Here is a 16,100-nt window from a genome sequence, read left to right as displayed (position 1 = left end):
ACAGTTTAGTTACAATGTCCCTCACAGTCCAATGTTTCTTTCTACTCAATTATACCTACATATCCAATCTAGGCGGAGCTGGAAATGACAATGGCAACACTGAGGGAAAAGCAACTACTGCTCCAGAGTGTGGAAGACAAGATCAGGGTTCTACAGGAATCTTATGACAGCAGCCTTAATGAAAAGCAAGAATTGGGTGATTGTCATGTCCTTTTTACCTGTATCAAAGTAAAACTTTTAATCTTAACGATAGATTACTGTATTTTCCGCATTATAAGGCATTTCGGAGTGTAGGTCACACCTATTTTAAAACAGTTTTCATATATAAGACGCATAAAATAGAATAGAATACAATATATCTTTATTTATATAGCGCTTTCACAACAGCTGCAGCTGTAACAAAGCGCTTTACAGAACATTTAAAATACTACGTCTGAGAAATCAAAATATTGATCCATATATAAGGCGCATCGGATTAAAAGGCACACTGTCTGCTTTTGACAAAATTGAATGCTTTCAGGTGTGCCTTATAGTGCGGAAAATACGGTAATTCTTGAATGTACACCAAGAAGCAATTTTTTCTGAGCAAATTTCTCTCATTATGTCTGACTCCTTTCATTTTGCACAGTTAACACTATGGCAGTGACACAGGCTCGGTTGACCAGAGCCGGGAAGCTCACTTCGGCTTTAGGAGATGAACAAGTGCGCTGGGAGCAAAGTGTTGCGACATTTGACCAACAGATCATCGATGTTGTGGGCAATGTCTTCATCGCTGCTGCTTGTGTGGCCTACTATGGAGCCTTCACTTCTCACTATAGAAAACTGGTAGGAAGAGTCTGCTCATTCAGAGTATGCCAAGATAGTGTAACTTACAGTATGGGCAACTGTGAAAACAAACACAGTTTTAAGTTGTCGAGTCTTTGTGAAAATTGTTTTTGAGGAATTTTTGAGAACTGTGGCAGGAATGAGATTGGGCTGTAATTTGAAAATAGATCTTTCACTCCACTTGTATATATTGGCATGACTTTTGCTGTTTTCATTTTCGATGGAAAATAACAGTTTTGAAAGACAGGTTACAAATGTGTCGATACGATTTGAATGAACGGGCCATCAATCGTTGTATGCAAAATGTGAATCACACTAATTGGCTGTCAGCTCGCAATTTCAAATCCGTCCGCCTCTGGATGAAAGGCCTTCACCTGCTGATGACTTCACGCAACCCACACATGTCAAAACTCTGGTCCTTGAAGTCCACTATTCTGCACCTTTTAGATGTTTCGCTCCTCCAACACACCAAAGTTATGAAGAGAATTACAACGATCTGAAGTTTGAATTGTGTTTTGCTAATTATTATTTTTATTGTTTTATATACTGTATATATATCATCCATCTATCTGTAACACATCCATCTTATGGTTCATAGGAGCACATGCTAGCAATATGTTTTGCATATGTGTAAATTATTTTGAGTATGGTAAAATGATGTTGGGATACCGTGTGGGATAATTTATCTATTGGACCAAATATCAGTTCCAATATTTATATTATAAAACTGCATCTTGTTATTGATCAAAATATTAATCAAAGGCAGTGATCTCAAACCATAAAGTTAAAACATTTAACATGATTCCTTACTGTATAGTTAAACATCCTCATCACAAGTTAACTTTACCATCTAGGGTTGCAAAAAAAGTTAAAAAAAATTACTTTTAAAATGCATCAATTAATCACAGATGAAAAAGGTACCTTAAAAGTAATAAGTAATTAATTAGTCTATACAGTTACCGCCTGCTTTTATTGTAAAAAAAAAAAAAAAAAAAAAAGCGTTGCTTTGAAATGCAAATAACTAGTAACATGAAATATTTTATGTTTTGGAAGTAACTTGCCTGACACTGACCACACCACAGTAACCGTAGAACTGCACGTGTGATACAGAATAACAAACGTCCAATGTCATACCAAATGAATGCATTCAAGTTTTCACATTTGCCATTTTATCCTCAGCTTGTTGATGATTGGATAGTACAGTGCCAGAACCTGAAAATTCCCATAAGTTCCAGCTTCAGCCTGATAAACATTCTGGGTGACCCATATGTCATTCAACAATGGAATAATGAAGGTCTGCCCCGGGACACAGTCTCCACAGAGAATGGAATACTGGTGAATGAGGGGCGCCGCTGGCCTCTGATGATTGACCCACAGGATCAGGTGAAATATCGAATTAATTATCCATTGTTGACTGAATAGTGTCGCTTAATTAATTATGAGTCACACCCCCCCCCAAAAAAAATATGAAATGTAATGTACCACTTCCCCGTTTTACTCTCAATGGGTTGTTTATTTCAGAGCTTAAATATCATGTAGCATATTGGTCCATCTTCAGACATATCTTTCTTCATTCAAAATTCTTTCTTCATTAGGCTAACCGATGGATTCGCTCAAAGGAAGCCAAGAATGGTCTAAAAGTGATCAAGCTCACTGACCCAAACTTTCTTCACAAGCTAGAAAATGCCATCCGTATGGGAATGCCAGTTCTGCTGGAGGAGGTAGAAACACATTATTTTGACATTTATGTCAGACTGTAACATCCATAATTGATCGTAAAAATACTTTACATTCATTCCAAAAGCAATTGGAGCAAGACAAATCTGATTCACAGATGTACCACAATTCATGCAGTCTAACTACAAATTGCAAAGTTAGGGCCAGAAGTATTTTCGACAATGAAAGAGAGAGATTAGTATTAGATTTGAAATGAAATAATCACAATGTGAGTGAAAGGTTTACGGTCACTGTTCATTTTAGAATTTTAAGAAACAATGAAATAAACTACCAGTATGTCAAAAGGCCCGAAGATAACATTAGACAGCTAAAGTTGATGTTGGCAGCCTTTCATTGGTGGTAACACTCACTAACCGAGGACCACTTGTATCAGAAGGATGGAAAAAGAAATGTACAGTATGTCAAACTTGGTGTGTTATGACATGGAAATATATGGCAGTTAGGTTGAACAGGCTTCTGACAGAAAATAGAAAAAAAGAATTGAGTTGTCAATGCTAAATACATTCTGCTTTCAAAACTCAAACAATTCTGTCATTGTCCAAATACATCTGGCTCATACTGCGTCTGTTAAAAAAAAGAGCTCTCCAAAGTGGAATTATGAGCTCATTGAACACTTAAATTTCACATGTCAACATTTGTGTTTTCTTCTGTTTGTGCAGTTAAAGGAGAGCCTGGATCCTGCTCTGGAGCCCGTCTTGCTGAAGCAGACATTTGTGGCGGGTGGACGGACTCTGATCCGACTGGGAGACTCAGATATTGACTATGACAAAAATTTCCGGTTTTATATGACAACTAAAATGGCCAATCCGCACTACCTACCAGAGGTAGTGACAGCCGTGTTGTCGCAATTTGATAAATATTCATTTATTTTAATGACAGCTGTAATGTAGTGATACAAGCTGCCTTTTGTGGAGCCTGCAAAGGTTTGATTCCCATCCAGCTTTCAAGGAAATGGTCACTGTTGAGTATTTTTTTTCTTTCCCTGGCGATTGGTGACCCCCCCCCCCCCCCACCACCACCACCACCAAAACATATATATATATATATATATATATATATAATAAGAAATGTGAACAATGTGTCTGATATATTTTATATCGTTGAATTAATCTTTTCATATGTGTGTTTTTACCTTTCAGGTGTGTATCAAAGTAACAATCATCAACTTCACTGTGACTAAGTCTGGTTTAGAGGACCAACTGCTTGGGTATGCATGACACAACACACACACACACAAAAGCTTTTCAGATAGCCTTTTTTTTTTTTTTTAAATAAACAGTAACCAGTGATGCCATCACATTCTCCCAAATTATTTGATGCCCTCCAACCATTCTCTTCTCAGGGATGTGGTGTGCCTGGAAAGTCCACACTTGGAAGAGCAGAGAAACGATCTGGTTGTGCGCATCAATAATGACCGGATCCAGCTGAAGAACATTGAAGATCGCATTCTGAAGCTTCTCTTCACCTCTGAGGGAAACATACTTGACAATGAGGAGCTTGTTACCACTCTCCAGGAATCAAAGGTAAAATCCGACTTTGAAGAAAAATGGTTATTAAATGACTTGGTGTTTAATTTGACCTTGACTTCATAGATAATTTCCAACTTGGGTGGCTGCTACATCTTATTCTACAAAATAAGTCCTTTCCAAAATTGTTGAATCAGTGAGGCTGATTCCATAATTATTTTTGTTTTTGGGGTTTTTTTGTAGACTGAAATCATTTGGTTTTGATTTCAAAAGGTACTTTTGCTCAACTCTAAATGTGGTCTTGGTTTTATGAATTATAATGTTACATATTGTTGTTGTATCAAATTCTGAAATAAATACCTGAAAATAAAATCTGAAATTGAGTTGATCCCTTCTCAAATTAATCTTTGGATGCCAAATCCAAATGTTTCAAGTCACAGATAATAAGCATCAGCCACACTTTTCCAATTTAGAGGGGCACATATGTGTGTACTTTTCCAAACCTCAGATGTTACCTTTTTATTCTTCTGCTGCTTCATTTTTTTACATGTCGTTCCAACTTCCTCAGGTGACATCAGCAGCTATAAAACAACGGCTGGAGGAGGCAGAGGCCACCGAGCTAATGATCAATAATGCAAGAGAGGGTTACCGATCTGTAGCCACCCGAGGCTCTGTCCTGTTCTTTGTCGTCGCCAGTCTCTCTGAGATTGATCCAATGTACCAGTTTTCGCTCAAGTACTTTAAACAAGTGAGAGACTGCATTAGCTGCCCATTTTAGCCATGGAAAAAAAATAGTATTTTGTGAGGAACCCATAAAGATGCTATTTTTGTTTCTTGCTCCTGCCAATTGCAGCTCTTCAACACCACCATTGAGACATCTGAAAAGAGCGACATATTGGAAGAGCGTCTCCAGATCCTACTGGACCAGATCTTACTCAATTCTTACATAAATGTTTCCCGGGGCCTATTCGAGCAGCACAAACTCATCTACAGCTTCATGTTGTGTGTTGAGATCCTGAAGCACCGTGGGGACATCTCTGAGGCGGAGTGGCAGAATTTCATTCGGTCTTCTACAGGCATGGAAAAGGTGCGCCGGGGAATGGCATCACGCTTTAATTAGCTGGTTGGAAAAACCTCTTGCAATTGTAGAGTTTTAGGGTAGAATAAATACCCTGAAACCCGTCATGTGCCAGTTGGTGACAAGAAAAAAAAATCACTATTGCTAGTGAGGAAATAATGGTCTGGATATCCTGGAGCTCTTCACCAATGATCGCCCTAGCTGTTTTAATGAGCCTCTGGATGGCTGCCTGCTAAGCATTCATGTAGCTGGACAACCACACAGTCACGCAGTATATATATATATATATATCTCGTATTAGTGCACTTCCAAGTTGCGTAACAGGAGAAAGTGACTGGCGGCTTATGAAATAGATTTTCTCTCTTCAGTTTTATGAGTTGGAATATTTGTTACTGGGCCTTTCTGTTGACAGTGGCTGTATTTGTCTCCGAGGACTGCTCCAACGTCACTGACTCACAATGCGGTGACGTGTTCCTCCACATGCGGTCGATCGGGAGATGATTTCTCTCATCATAAGATGAAAATCATCTCCTTGAAGTTGGTGTTCATACTGAGGTTATGTGGAGCGCAGTTTACAGAGTAAGAAAGGACTGAGCACGCAAACTTGTGGGGGCCACATTGTTGGTAGTCAGGGTCAGAGAGCTGCTTTTCCCCAGCTTTTTGGTTGTGTAAAGTACCAAATCCACTTCTACAGTGAAGTATTGTTGTCAATCTTGAAAGGAATGGCCCTTCTTCCTTCCCATTTTTGTGTTGTTGTACATTCAATTCCTCTTGTCAGCCCTGGTCACAGTCCTATGGTGGATAGCTCGACAAATAAATGTGCTCTGCTAATGAGGAGAGCTAGCGGGAACTTTAAATTTACAAAGGAATTGATTTGCTGTCACATGTGCCAGTGATTCTGCTGTTTGGAAAATCTTTCATGAATCTGATTAAAACTTCATTTGAGAAAATTCCTTAATTTCCTACTTTTGAAAACATTTGGTGATTATTTCTTCTTGACTCACTGGGGTTTTTATAATGGATGCAGACATATTTTCCAAATACTGTATTTAGTTCTCACCCAGTAATATGTTCAAATTTCAAAAATCATCGAATCCGCAATGTGGCGTACTGAAAATCTGTAACAATAAATACAAAAGCTCTCCTGTTAGTAAAAGGCTGTCCGGCCACCCGTAGAATTCTAGAACGCTGCGTTTCCAAGGTCATTTAAGAAAAAGATAAGAAAAGAAAACCTTTATTTGTCTCACAATGGAGAAATTCCCAATTTACAGCAGCAAAATTATGAAAAGGAGAAAGTAGAAGACACAAAGTATATTAATAAATATAAACAAAAAATATAAATAGAAGCATATTAAAAATGGGTGAGTGGGGGTGAGTCCAGGTTTTCAATTTGGATTCTAATTAAATCCAGACCATTATCTACTTGCAGCCAGTCAGTAGAACTCCCGACAAACTTGTAAAAGGAGTGCTAATTTGATGGACAGGTTTGGACACAATACAAACCGGCCTGAGTGTATTGCATTTGTGTGCTCATTTTATGCAATGATAACAGGCTGCACTGGTGTCCTGATTGTCATTCCAATAGCATTCTTCTTTTTGTGTTCCTCCCTTTTATGTGTCGTTGTCTTTTACGTACATCCATCAACATCACTGCTTCTGCGTATTTGTGTTGAAATGTATCGTCAGCCAAACCCACACCCACCCACTCTTGTAATCACCACTGGTCTTATACCTCATAGGAATTTGCAGAGCGGCCAGATGTCCCATGGCTCAGTGATTATTACTGGGAGACCTGTTGTGAACTGGAGGAGTCACTGCCATGCTTCAAGGGCATCACCAAAGAAATTATTGCAACCCACATCCACGTTGAGCTTGGTAAACTTGCACCCCAGCTATTAACCTACTTTCTGTTTTGCATGAAAATTTTCAAGAGTCTTAACTCATCCCTATAACCTTTATTTAGGATGTTTCGAGACATTGCTTAATCCGGAAAATTGGGAGGGCTACGTGACAGAGTTGCCACCACTTGATACATCAGAAGAGGGGAAGCAAAAGAGTGGAATCCAAGGCTACTGGAATGAAAGGCTGACTTCTTTCCAAAAGCTGCTCCTTATCAAGAGCTTCATGGAAGAGAAGGTAGGATCAAATCATGAATATTGAAGTATGATACTATCATAAAAGTATATTTTATTTCTGGTGTCACCCAAGAGACGTTTTTGGGAGTGCTGTACTCTCATTCCCAACGTACATGTACATCTTTCGCTACAACAATGGGAGACTTGAAAAAGCCTTGTGAAAAGTAAACACTACATGATATTGATGATTCTCAAAATATAACATCTTGGGCAACATTAAAATCTGTTGATTATAACAAGACTAGCTTTGTTTGAGAACGGGCATTGTGTGTTCTTCTCATTCAATTTCTGTTGTTGCACACAATTCGGTTTTATTCGTCAACCAGTTAACGGACTTCAGTGTGTCGAGTTCCACCTAGTCTATCATCCGTAAGCGGTTGATAATTTGAAGCCATGGTACCAAACAAATGTCAAGATCATCACTATTGTTGCAATTGTGTCTCTCTTCCTTGTCAGGTTGTTTTCGCGGCAACAGAGTTTGTGATTGTCAGTTTAGGAAAGCAGTTTGTTGAAAACCCTCCCATTGATTTGGCTAATCTCTACAATGACATGTCCCCATCTACGCCACTGGTCTTCATCCTCAGCACCGGATCAGACCCGATGGGTGCCTTCCAGCGTTTTGCAAAAGACAGGGGTTGTCTTGACAGGTAAAAAAAGAAAACGTAAAAAGTGGATCAATTGGATATGTAGATTATGTCAGTAATAATGTCATACTCAAAGCCAAAACATTTATTTGCTGCATTAAACCCCCTAGTGCACAGTTTAAGGGCCCCCTAAAGTGATGATAAAATGACTTGCAAATTTGACTTGTGTAGAGAAGAGTGTTCATAACAAGCCTGCCAATTTGAATGAATACAACAAATTGTCAAGGAGATATAATAAGGCCCCAAAGTCATGAAAAATAGAGCAATGTGTGGATATGTCCGCTGAAGCTGATCTTCACTTATCAACCAAATATGTTCGGTCACACAGTAAAAACCACTGCGTAGTTTACGTTTTCTTTTGACTACATTTCACTTTGACTCGCTGGGGGCCGGTCAGAGTCTGGACCCCGGGCCGTTCTCTGCCCAGGTCTGCCTTAGATTTGACCTTGTTCTTGCCTATGGTCTATCGTGATCAAATCTGAAAGTCTTGGACAATGTGAGTTCTGACCATATGTCTATTTTCTTTGATGTTGTCTTTTCCCGTGTCGCTGTTCTGAGTCTGCTGCTGCTGAGTGGAGCTGTCGGATTTTTAACCTATTCTGATGAGTTTAGTGTTCCCCCTTCACAGAGGAATTGAGCTCTTCCCCCGTAAATAACTTTGCAGGGTCTTTAAGAAATTAATTTATGAATTCAATATCCGTAAATTGAAGCAATTAAGATGATTTTGAAATAATATATAGAATATACAACCGCATATTAAAATATTCCTTTCTCTGTAACAATTAGGGTTGAGTCCATTTCATTGGGTCAAGGACAGGGGCCCATAGCAGAGAAAATGATCAAATCGGCATTAGAGGATGGAGGCTGGGTTTTCTTGCAAAACTGTCATTTAGCAGTCTCTTGGATGCTCTCTATGGAGGAGATCATTAAGACCTTTGCAGAGCCAGGTAAAAAATAAAGAAATAAATATATATATATATATATATATATATATATATACACACACACACACACACGCTATTTGAACTTGTTGTTATACCATGTGGTCAATGTAAACTTGAATACTCACTCTCTTCCGCAGACACATCAATCCATGAGAACTTCCGTTTGTTTCTCAGTTCCATGCCTACTAAAGTGTTTCCAGTGACAGTGCTACAAAACTCTGTCAAGGTAAACCTTGGCTCAGTGCCTTAGCGAGAAAATGGAAGTGTATGACATTAATTTAGTTCCATTCAGATTTAGGGGTGTCAATAGTTGCCAGTTTTGTCTACTATTTTCTTTTTTTTGTGTGGTTACAATATATGATCTGACAAGACAATGAACTATTCGGGGAAAAAAATGTGTGTAATTATTGATTCCATTTGGCTGTGTTCAATGCTTCAAGGTGACAAATGAACCTCCGAAAGGTCTGCGTGCCAACATTCGTCGAGCCTTCACAGAGATCTCTAACAATTTCTTTGAAGAGCACACTCTGGGTCTGGACTGGAAGAAGATGGTCTTTGGAATCTGCTTTTTCCATGCAGTCATCCAGGTTCAAAAACAAAATACCCATGCACTGTTTTGTTACTTTGCTATCAATACAAGTTGACCTTGTTTATATATACTTCAGGAGCGCAAAAAGTTTGGTCCTCTTGGCTGGAACATTCCCTATGAGTTCAGTGACAGTGACAGGGAGTGTGCTCTGCTCAACCTCAACCTCTATTGCCAAGATGCCATTATTCCCTGGGATGCTCTTACATACATCACGAGTAGGTGAACCCAAATACATAACTATCACAATTACTGGTACTGTGTTTTAAAAATTTGACTATGAAATATTCACTTTGATGCTGCAACGCGTGTTGGATTTATTTTCACATTACCTTGTCCACCTGATCCACTAGTCATAGTGAACTAAATTCCTGAAAAGATTTCCAATTTATGAGAATTCTTTATATATATATATATATATACCGTATAAAATAAGGTTCAGATCCCATTCAATGAATGTGAATAAAAATGATTGCCTGCCTCTGTACATCAGTGGTGTCAAACTCAAGGCCCGGGGGCCAAATCTGGCCCACAACATAATTTGATGTGGCCCACGAAAGCCAAGCAAGCATGTCAACTTCCATGATGCTTCCTAAAATCTGTCCCAAACTTTAAAATGATCTTCCATAATAAATAAGAGCTGTCGTCAGCATTTTCATGTTACCAAACTCCTCATTATAGTCACTTAAGTAGCTGAAGAAACGATTATTCTTGCCTTCTTAATATGGTTTCACAGTCATAATGGCCGTCCAAGGGAAATGGCAACTACAATGTGGCCCCCGACAAAAATGAGGTTGACACCCCTGCTGTGCATTATTGATGTGCGAACAGTCCAGGGTGTAGCTGGCTTTTCGCCTGAAGATAGCCAGGCTCCAGTTCCCTGTCAGTACCAGCCAATTCTGGACCAATTCTGAAAAGATGTTTAAAAACGTCTTTGGGAGTGAATGAATTAAGTGGATAACTGCTATAGAGTGTGGATGGATCACTTTGAGAAATGGACACTAAACTGATGTTTTTATTTGCGTCAATGAATCCAGCATGCTACTGATGCTTCTCTTGTGGAAGGAGAAACCTGGTCAAATGTGAGTGTATATCCCCAGGTGAGATCACGTACGGAGGCAGAGTGACAGATGTCTGGGACCAACGCTGTCTCAGAACAGTCCTAAAAGGCTTCTTTTCCCCTAAGACCCTGGGGCCCTGCTACACCTTCTCATCATCCGGTACCTCTTAAATTTCCATTTGGCTCGTGACTTGTTCAAGAACTTCACAGTTGTACAGATACATTATGCAGTTTTTGTGTTTGACATATCAGTGTGTTTAAAAATGTCACTAAAAAATGCTTAGAATACTTTTTATTTGAATGCATCATGAAAAGAGCACATTGTATTCAAATTATAAACCCGACAAAATGTATTGATTTGTTTAATTACATTGCAGAACGTGAAGAAAAACTAAGATCGGGGGTTGCCTACATTTTTCATGATGAACCCCCAAACTGTATGAATTGAAAAGTAGAGGATTAAGCTTTCCTGTGAATCACTAAAGGGATATTTACATTTGCCAGAAACAATTATATTGTTTGGAGACGAATCACCAACACTACTTGTAACCTATGCCTGCTGTTCCTTTGTCAGAAATGAAATTAGGCATCAGCCACAACGTGCTTTACTTTTTAGAGGCTCGTTTATCATGGACATGCTGCCATGAAAGGGAGGTTTGCATCCAATTCGGTATTTTTGGATCAATTTTTGGACTTTCTTGCTGACATGTGTTAGCCATGACACTGCATTACCCGCAATTCTTCTGTTTACAATACAATCCATCACAGATGACCCGGATTCCCACTAATGCGCATGTGCGTCACAGACAAGGCATAGAACCAGCAGGAGAAGCGAGAGATGAGGGGGGAAAACAAAGCACCAAATAATTAAATACAGAAATAAATGAGTTGTTGACTATTATATAAAATCGTAAATATTATTGTGACGAGTTGACTAATTTTGGCAGCCCTAATTTACAGGTAGCTGCATAACCACCATTTCTGAGAACTGCATCACGTTTGTGTTGCATGACGTTGACTAACTTCCTGTGCTTTTTAACACATATTGTAGCCCAGGATGATTTGATACCGTTCCACAATTCCTCTGCATCTCTTGGTTTTGCATCATAAACAGCATTATTGACATTACGTTTTCCGTAGGATGAACCTGCCGGGATCGATCTGGCCACACCATTATGTTAATTTTGATTGTCTGAAATGAAGGTGTTGAAAAGAGCACATTGTATTCAAAATATAAACACGGCAAAATCTATCGATTTGTTTTTCCAGATTGAAATAATTTACGAATTAACGCCACACTTCTTATTTTGAACCGGGCCCTTTCAATTAATATCCTAAACGTTGGGTCTGTTGGTTTTCTATAGCCCTATTAAACCTGCTGGTGAATGATTTTGCATTTTGCCGTGTAGTCATACAATCAATACCAAAACGAAGATTGATTTTCTTTGTCATGTTGGACTGTTATTATTTTAAACACAACTGGATATTCCTGTGATTTAATGGTTTCTCCTGTTCATTAGGTGTCTACTATGCCCCCGCGTTAGACACACTGGATTTATATATAGAGTACATTGAGAACCTTCCAATCATTGATGACCCTGAGGTCTTTGGCATGCATGAAAATGCCAACCTGGCCTTCCAGGTATGGAGCTTACACATGTAAAAGAAAAGACACAAGTTGGAATTGTCAGCTTTCATCTCCCAATCATGATGGAGTTATTCTGTAATGACCACTTAACCTCCAGTTAACATTGTTCTTGTACATATACAATAGTTAATTTAGTATACCTTCTCTGTGTAAAGGAATTTGGAATAAACATCCATACCAATAGTTCATAAAATTAAAACACGTCCGTATTTTCAACCTGTAAAAAATTTTGACCAATTACATCCTCCCTGTACTATACGTGTGTTTGTCTCCACAGCGCCAAGAAACCCTGAATCTGGTCAACACTATTCTGGATGTTAATCCTCGCTCGTCAGCCCAACTAGGAGCCAAAAGCAATGACGAGATTGTGTGTGAGCTTGCTGAAGCTATACTGGCTAAGCTACCTGGTATGAAGACATATAGCATTTTATTTATTTTTTTTGTCAATGGAGACACTATTTATTTTTGTTTTTCTAATGGTTATAAAATGCACTATTTAAGGCAGAGTTGTGTTTCCACTACTGTGGTACATGTCTGACAATGTGTTTTTTTGTTTGTGTGCCTTTGTGTGTAGAGCGCCTTGACATGGACGAGGCGCTCGAAGGTTTATTCGAGCGAGACGATAGTGGTCGCGTCAACTCCCTAACAACTGTGTTGGGCCAGGAGGCCGACAGATTCACCAAACTGATTCGCTTACTAAGGGTAATGAGAACGATTTCAGTGAATTACTTCCACAATATGCGATAGGGTGTATTGTAATTGGGGCACTATTTTTAGAAGAAGTTACAGCAACCGTTTATATTGTAGATGAGGGCCTGGAACCAAAAGTTGCTAATAATAATCAGTTTTCTGTAAAGCTTTTCTGGACACTTCACACAAGACATTTCACAGTGGGTATATTATTCGTGCGCTCACACATTCACGCTCTGGTGGAAGACTTTATTCTGTAGCCACAGCTGGCCTGGGGCAGGCTCACTGAAGCATGGCTGCCAGGATGCTCCTACGTCCTCTCTGATTACCACCAAACATTCACACCCAGCCGCACACTAGTGTGAATGACACTCGGTAAGGTGGGAGGAGTGGCATGCCGAAGGACACGACACATGACTCAGACAGCGTCGGATTCAAATGGCCATCCTTTTGCTTACCGGACGACCCGCTCAACCTCCTGAGGCACGGCCACCCGCTTGATATCGGGAGATAAAGGAAAGGGAAAAAGGGAGAAAAAGGAAAAATAAGGGATTGGGAAAAAAGTGATGGGAACTATGGAAATGAATTACTGATACATGGAATGTGGAGGGTGGGGGGGGGGGGGGGGGGTAAACTGTAACTTTCAAGGGATTCAACCATTTTTGTGTTTCCAGGTGTCTCTCATAACTCTGCAGAAGGCCATTGGAGGTTTTGTGGTGATGTCCGAGGAGATGGACCGGATCTACACAAGCTTTGTGAACAACCACGTTCCCGCGCAATGGTCAAACTCCTCCTACCCATCGCTAAAAAGCTTGGCTTCCTGGGTCAAAGACCTCTACATTAGGATCTACTTTGTTGAGGTTTTTGTTTTTTGCATGAAATGTTATGTTTTCTTGATCGCCAGAGGATCAACTCAAATTTGTGTGCCCTCTTATGTTTTGTTACAAGCATGACACACAGATTCTTTACACATACACGCACACTGGATGCTATGCCAGTGGAGAAGTGTCAGCGAGAGACAGAGAGACACACGCGATGTACAAGTATCACGTTTTTAAGCAATTTATGAGGGTTGACAACCTTGCTAACTGGTCTTGAACCTGCAAACCCCCAAGTGGCAACCCAGCCACTTCACGACTAATCCGTTGCCTGTGTAAAAAGAAATCTACCAACAAACCTCATCTCACTGAACTTCCAATATGGTTCACTTTCTGGCTATACAGTGAAGGCTTCAATGTTTGGGGGGGGGGTTGTGACTCTGTGCACTCGTTTGTGCGCATGTGTACTTTTCTCATGGACGTCGCGAACTCGAATAACACAAGCACATCCTGTGTCTCTTCCTGCTTTTGCCATTTGCATCTTCCCCCAACGCAAACATTTCTTTGATAAGACAGGTCTCATTTGCTCATTTGGAAATGGTGCCACAATCTTTTTGCACAAATATTCAAAAAGAAGCCCCAAGGAAGAAGATAATGTCTTAATTGTGTAAAGTGAATCGGAACTTACATGTTCTACGCGCTCTGTGCCAATGACGCCACTGCTCTCATTTTCTTTCCTACGCAATTAGAAGGCTGAAATGCATACATATGGACTACGAGTTATTTGAAAACATTTATCTATCCTTTTAGACTTGGATCACGCGAGGCCACCCCAAATCTTTTTGGATATCTGGATTCTTCTTTCCTCAGGGATTTCTAACTGGTATGCCACTTCTGCACGAGAAACCTTTTCTTTTTTCATGCTTTAATGGACCATGATATTACACCAGTCTCTAAACTGCCAGATTATTATTCCGAAGTCATGGCCATTGCATGGCAATTGAGACTATATGTCATAAATAATTTTTCACAGCTACAAGTAATCTAACGTTAACAAGGGTGTTTCAGGGGAAAACGCTTTTCGAGGAAACACAGACATTCTCTCTTAACTGTTGTCATGTAGCAGTTCTGCAGAATCACGCCCGTCGATACAATTTGCCCATCGATGAGCTGAACTTCCGCTTCAACATGGTACCCGTGTACAGAGACCAGATCGCCGTGGCCGAGGCTCTCCGCAATCTGAACAGCAACGCGGAACTTCCCATGGACACGGAGGTACAGTACTGCTAACTCACCACGTATTTCTCATGCCTTTTTCAAAACGATTTATTTTTTGAGGGATGTAAAAATCAGTCTTGTATAAAGTACCCGAATGCAATACTTGATTACAAGTACCAATCTAAAGATAGGCGTGAAAGTCCCTAGCAGGGTGAGACACTGAGACCAGTATACTCGCAAATGCTCCCATTTTCTCCAAGTGTGCTAGTACGTACACATTTCATCTGGTCACAAGCCTCCTGTCAGTACATAGAGCAAAGACGCTCCAACAATGTGCGCGTCTGTCAAACTCCACACGGAAGATGGAACCTGCGTCAGGTTAAATCCTTTCTGTATAAACTGAATTAAAAAAAATAATAAATCCAAGTCTGAATGTGTATGTTGCCACATTAAAGATCATCTGACTTCACGAGCACTATTTGCTTTATCAAGAACGGCTTCCCATTCAGCTCAACATTTCGATGTGAACAGTGATTTTGTCCTGAATCTTTGATACAACAGAACCTCTTCTTGAGTGATGTGCACATATACTGTATATCCATTGAAGGCCAGTTTATTCCGGGGCATACATTTCAGACCCACCTGCAATCATTAAAAATCGTAAATGCATTGTAGGATGAATACAAAGTACAACACAATTACCGTCGGTGTTTCTTATTTGTGGTTGTAGTTGCCAATGCCTGAGAATGGTGTGCTGGTACACGGCATGTTCATGGATGCGAGTCGCTGGGATGATGACAATATGGTGATCGAAGATGCATTACCTCGAGTGATGAATGCCATTCTTCCAGTGGTGCACTTTGAGCCACAACAGAACTACGATCCCGAGCCCGAGCTCTACCATGCGCCACTATACAAGACCTCAGCAAGAGCAGGAACTCTTTCGACCACAGGTGCATACTTCATCCGGGACTCTCACATAATGCCTCATATACACGTCATAATTGAAGCATGACAAGTTTGTTGCCCGTTATTCATTTTTCTCTCCCTCCAGGACACTCAACTAATTTTGTTGTGACTGTAATGCTTCCGTCAAACCGGCCAAGCGACTATTGGATATCCAAAGCATCTGCTCTCTTGTGCCAGTTGAATGACTAAGTCTTTTCCAATTTAGGCACACATTTTTGAGATTTTCAAATAAATGTAAGATAAACCACAATGGAGTGGCTTCAGTCAGCGTCTCTGTCGTTG

General features: G+C 40.0%; 1 protein-coding gene across 1 annotated transcript in view; it reads left to right on the top strand.

Annotated features, from left to right (window-relative positions):
• Positions 1–16,007, top strand: part of dnah6 (dynein, axonemal, heavy chain 6) — a 47,845-nt gene extending 31,838 nt beyond the window's left edge. Inside the window, exons 57-81 of the mRNA XM_086119663.1 lie at positions 73–196; positions 629–825; positions 2,005–2,208; positions 2,421–2,546; positions 3,222–3,386; positions 3,702–3,769; positions 3,905–4,085; positions 4,597–4,776; positions 4,882–5,115; positions 6,846–6,981; positions 7,070–7,242; positions 7,698–7,888; positions 8,672–8,832; positions 8,967–9,055; positions 9,270–9,416; positions 9,495–9,633; positions 10,516–10,635; positions 11,996–12,117; positions 12,401–12,530; positions 12,698–12,825; positions 13,488–13,673; positions 14,442–14,514; positions 14,755–14,906; positions 15,580–15,802; positions 15,904–16,007. Coding sequence (XP_085975789.1) covers positions 73–196; positions 629–825; positions 2,005–2,208; positions 2,421–2,546; positions 3,222–3,386; positions 3,702–3,769; positions 3,905–4,085; positions 4,597–4,776; positions 4,882–5,115; positions 6,846–6,981; positions 7,070–7,242; positions 7,698–7,888; positions 8,672–8,832; positions 8,967–9,055; positions 9,270–9,416; positions 9,495–9,633; positions 10,516–10,635; positions 11,996–12,117; positions 12,401–12,530; positions 12,698–12,825; positions 13,488–13,673; positions 14,442–14,514; positions 14,755–14,906; positions 15,580–15,802; positions 15,904–16,007 — 3,753 coding nt within the window. The remainder of the gene's footprint in view (positions 1–72; positions 197–628; positions 826–2,004; positions 2,209–2,420; positions 2,547–3,221; positions 3,387–3,701; positions 3,770–3,904; positions 4,086–4,596; positions 4,777–4,881; positions 5,116–6,845; positions 6,982–7,069; positions 7,243–7,697; positions 7,889–8,671; positions 8,833–8,966; positions 9,056–9,269; positions 9,417–9,494; positions 9,634–10,515; positions 10,636–11,995; positions 12,118–12,400; positions 12,531–12,697; positions 12,826–13,487; positions 13,674–14,441; positions 14,515–14,754; positions 14,907–15,579; positions 15,803–15,903) is intronic.
• Positions 16,008–16,100: the final 93 nt, after the last annotated feature.

This window comes from Hippocampus guttulatus, chromosome 9 (genome assembly GCF_054856545.1).
Source record: "Hippocampus guttulatus isolate MCC_2025c chromosome 9, RoL_Hgut_1.0, whole genome shotgun sequence".
In the NCBI taxonomy this organism is placed as follows: domain Eukaryota; kingdom Metazoa; phylum Chordata; class Actinopteri; order Syngnathiformes; family Syngnathidae; genus Hippocampus; species Hippocampus guttulatus.
The sequence above is the reverse complement of the archived record's forward strand: the minus strand, read 5'-3'. Positions and strand labels throughout refer to the sequence as shown.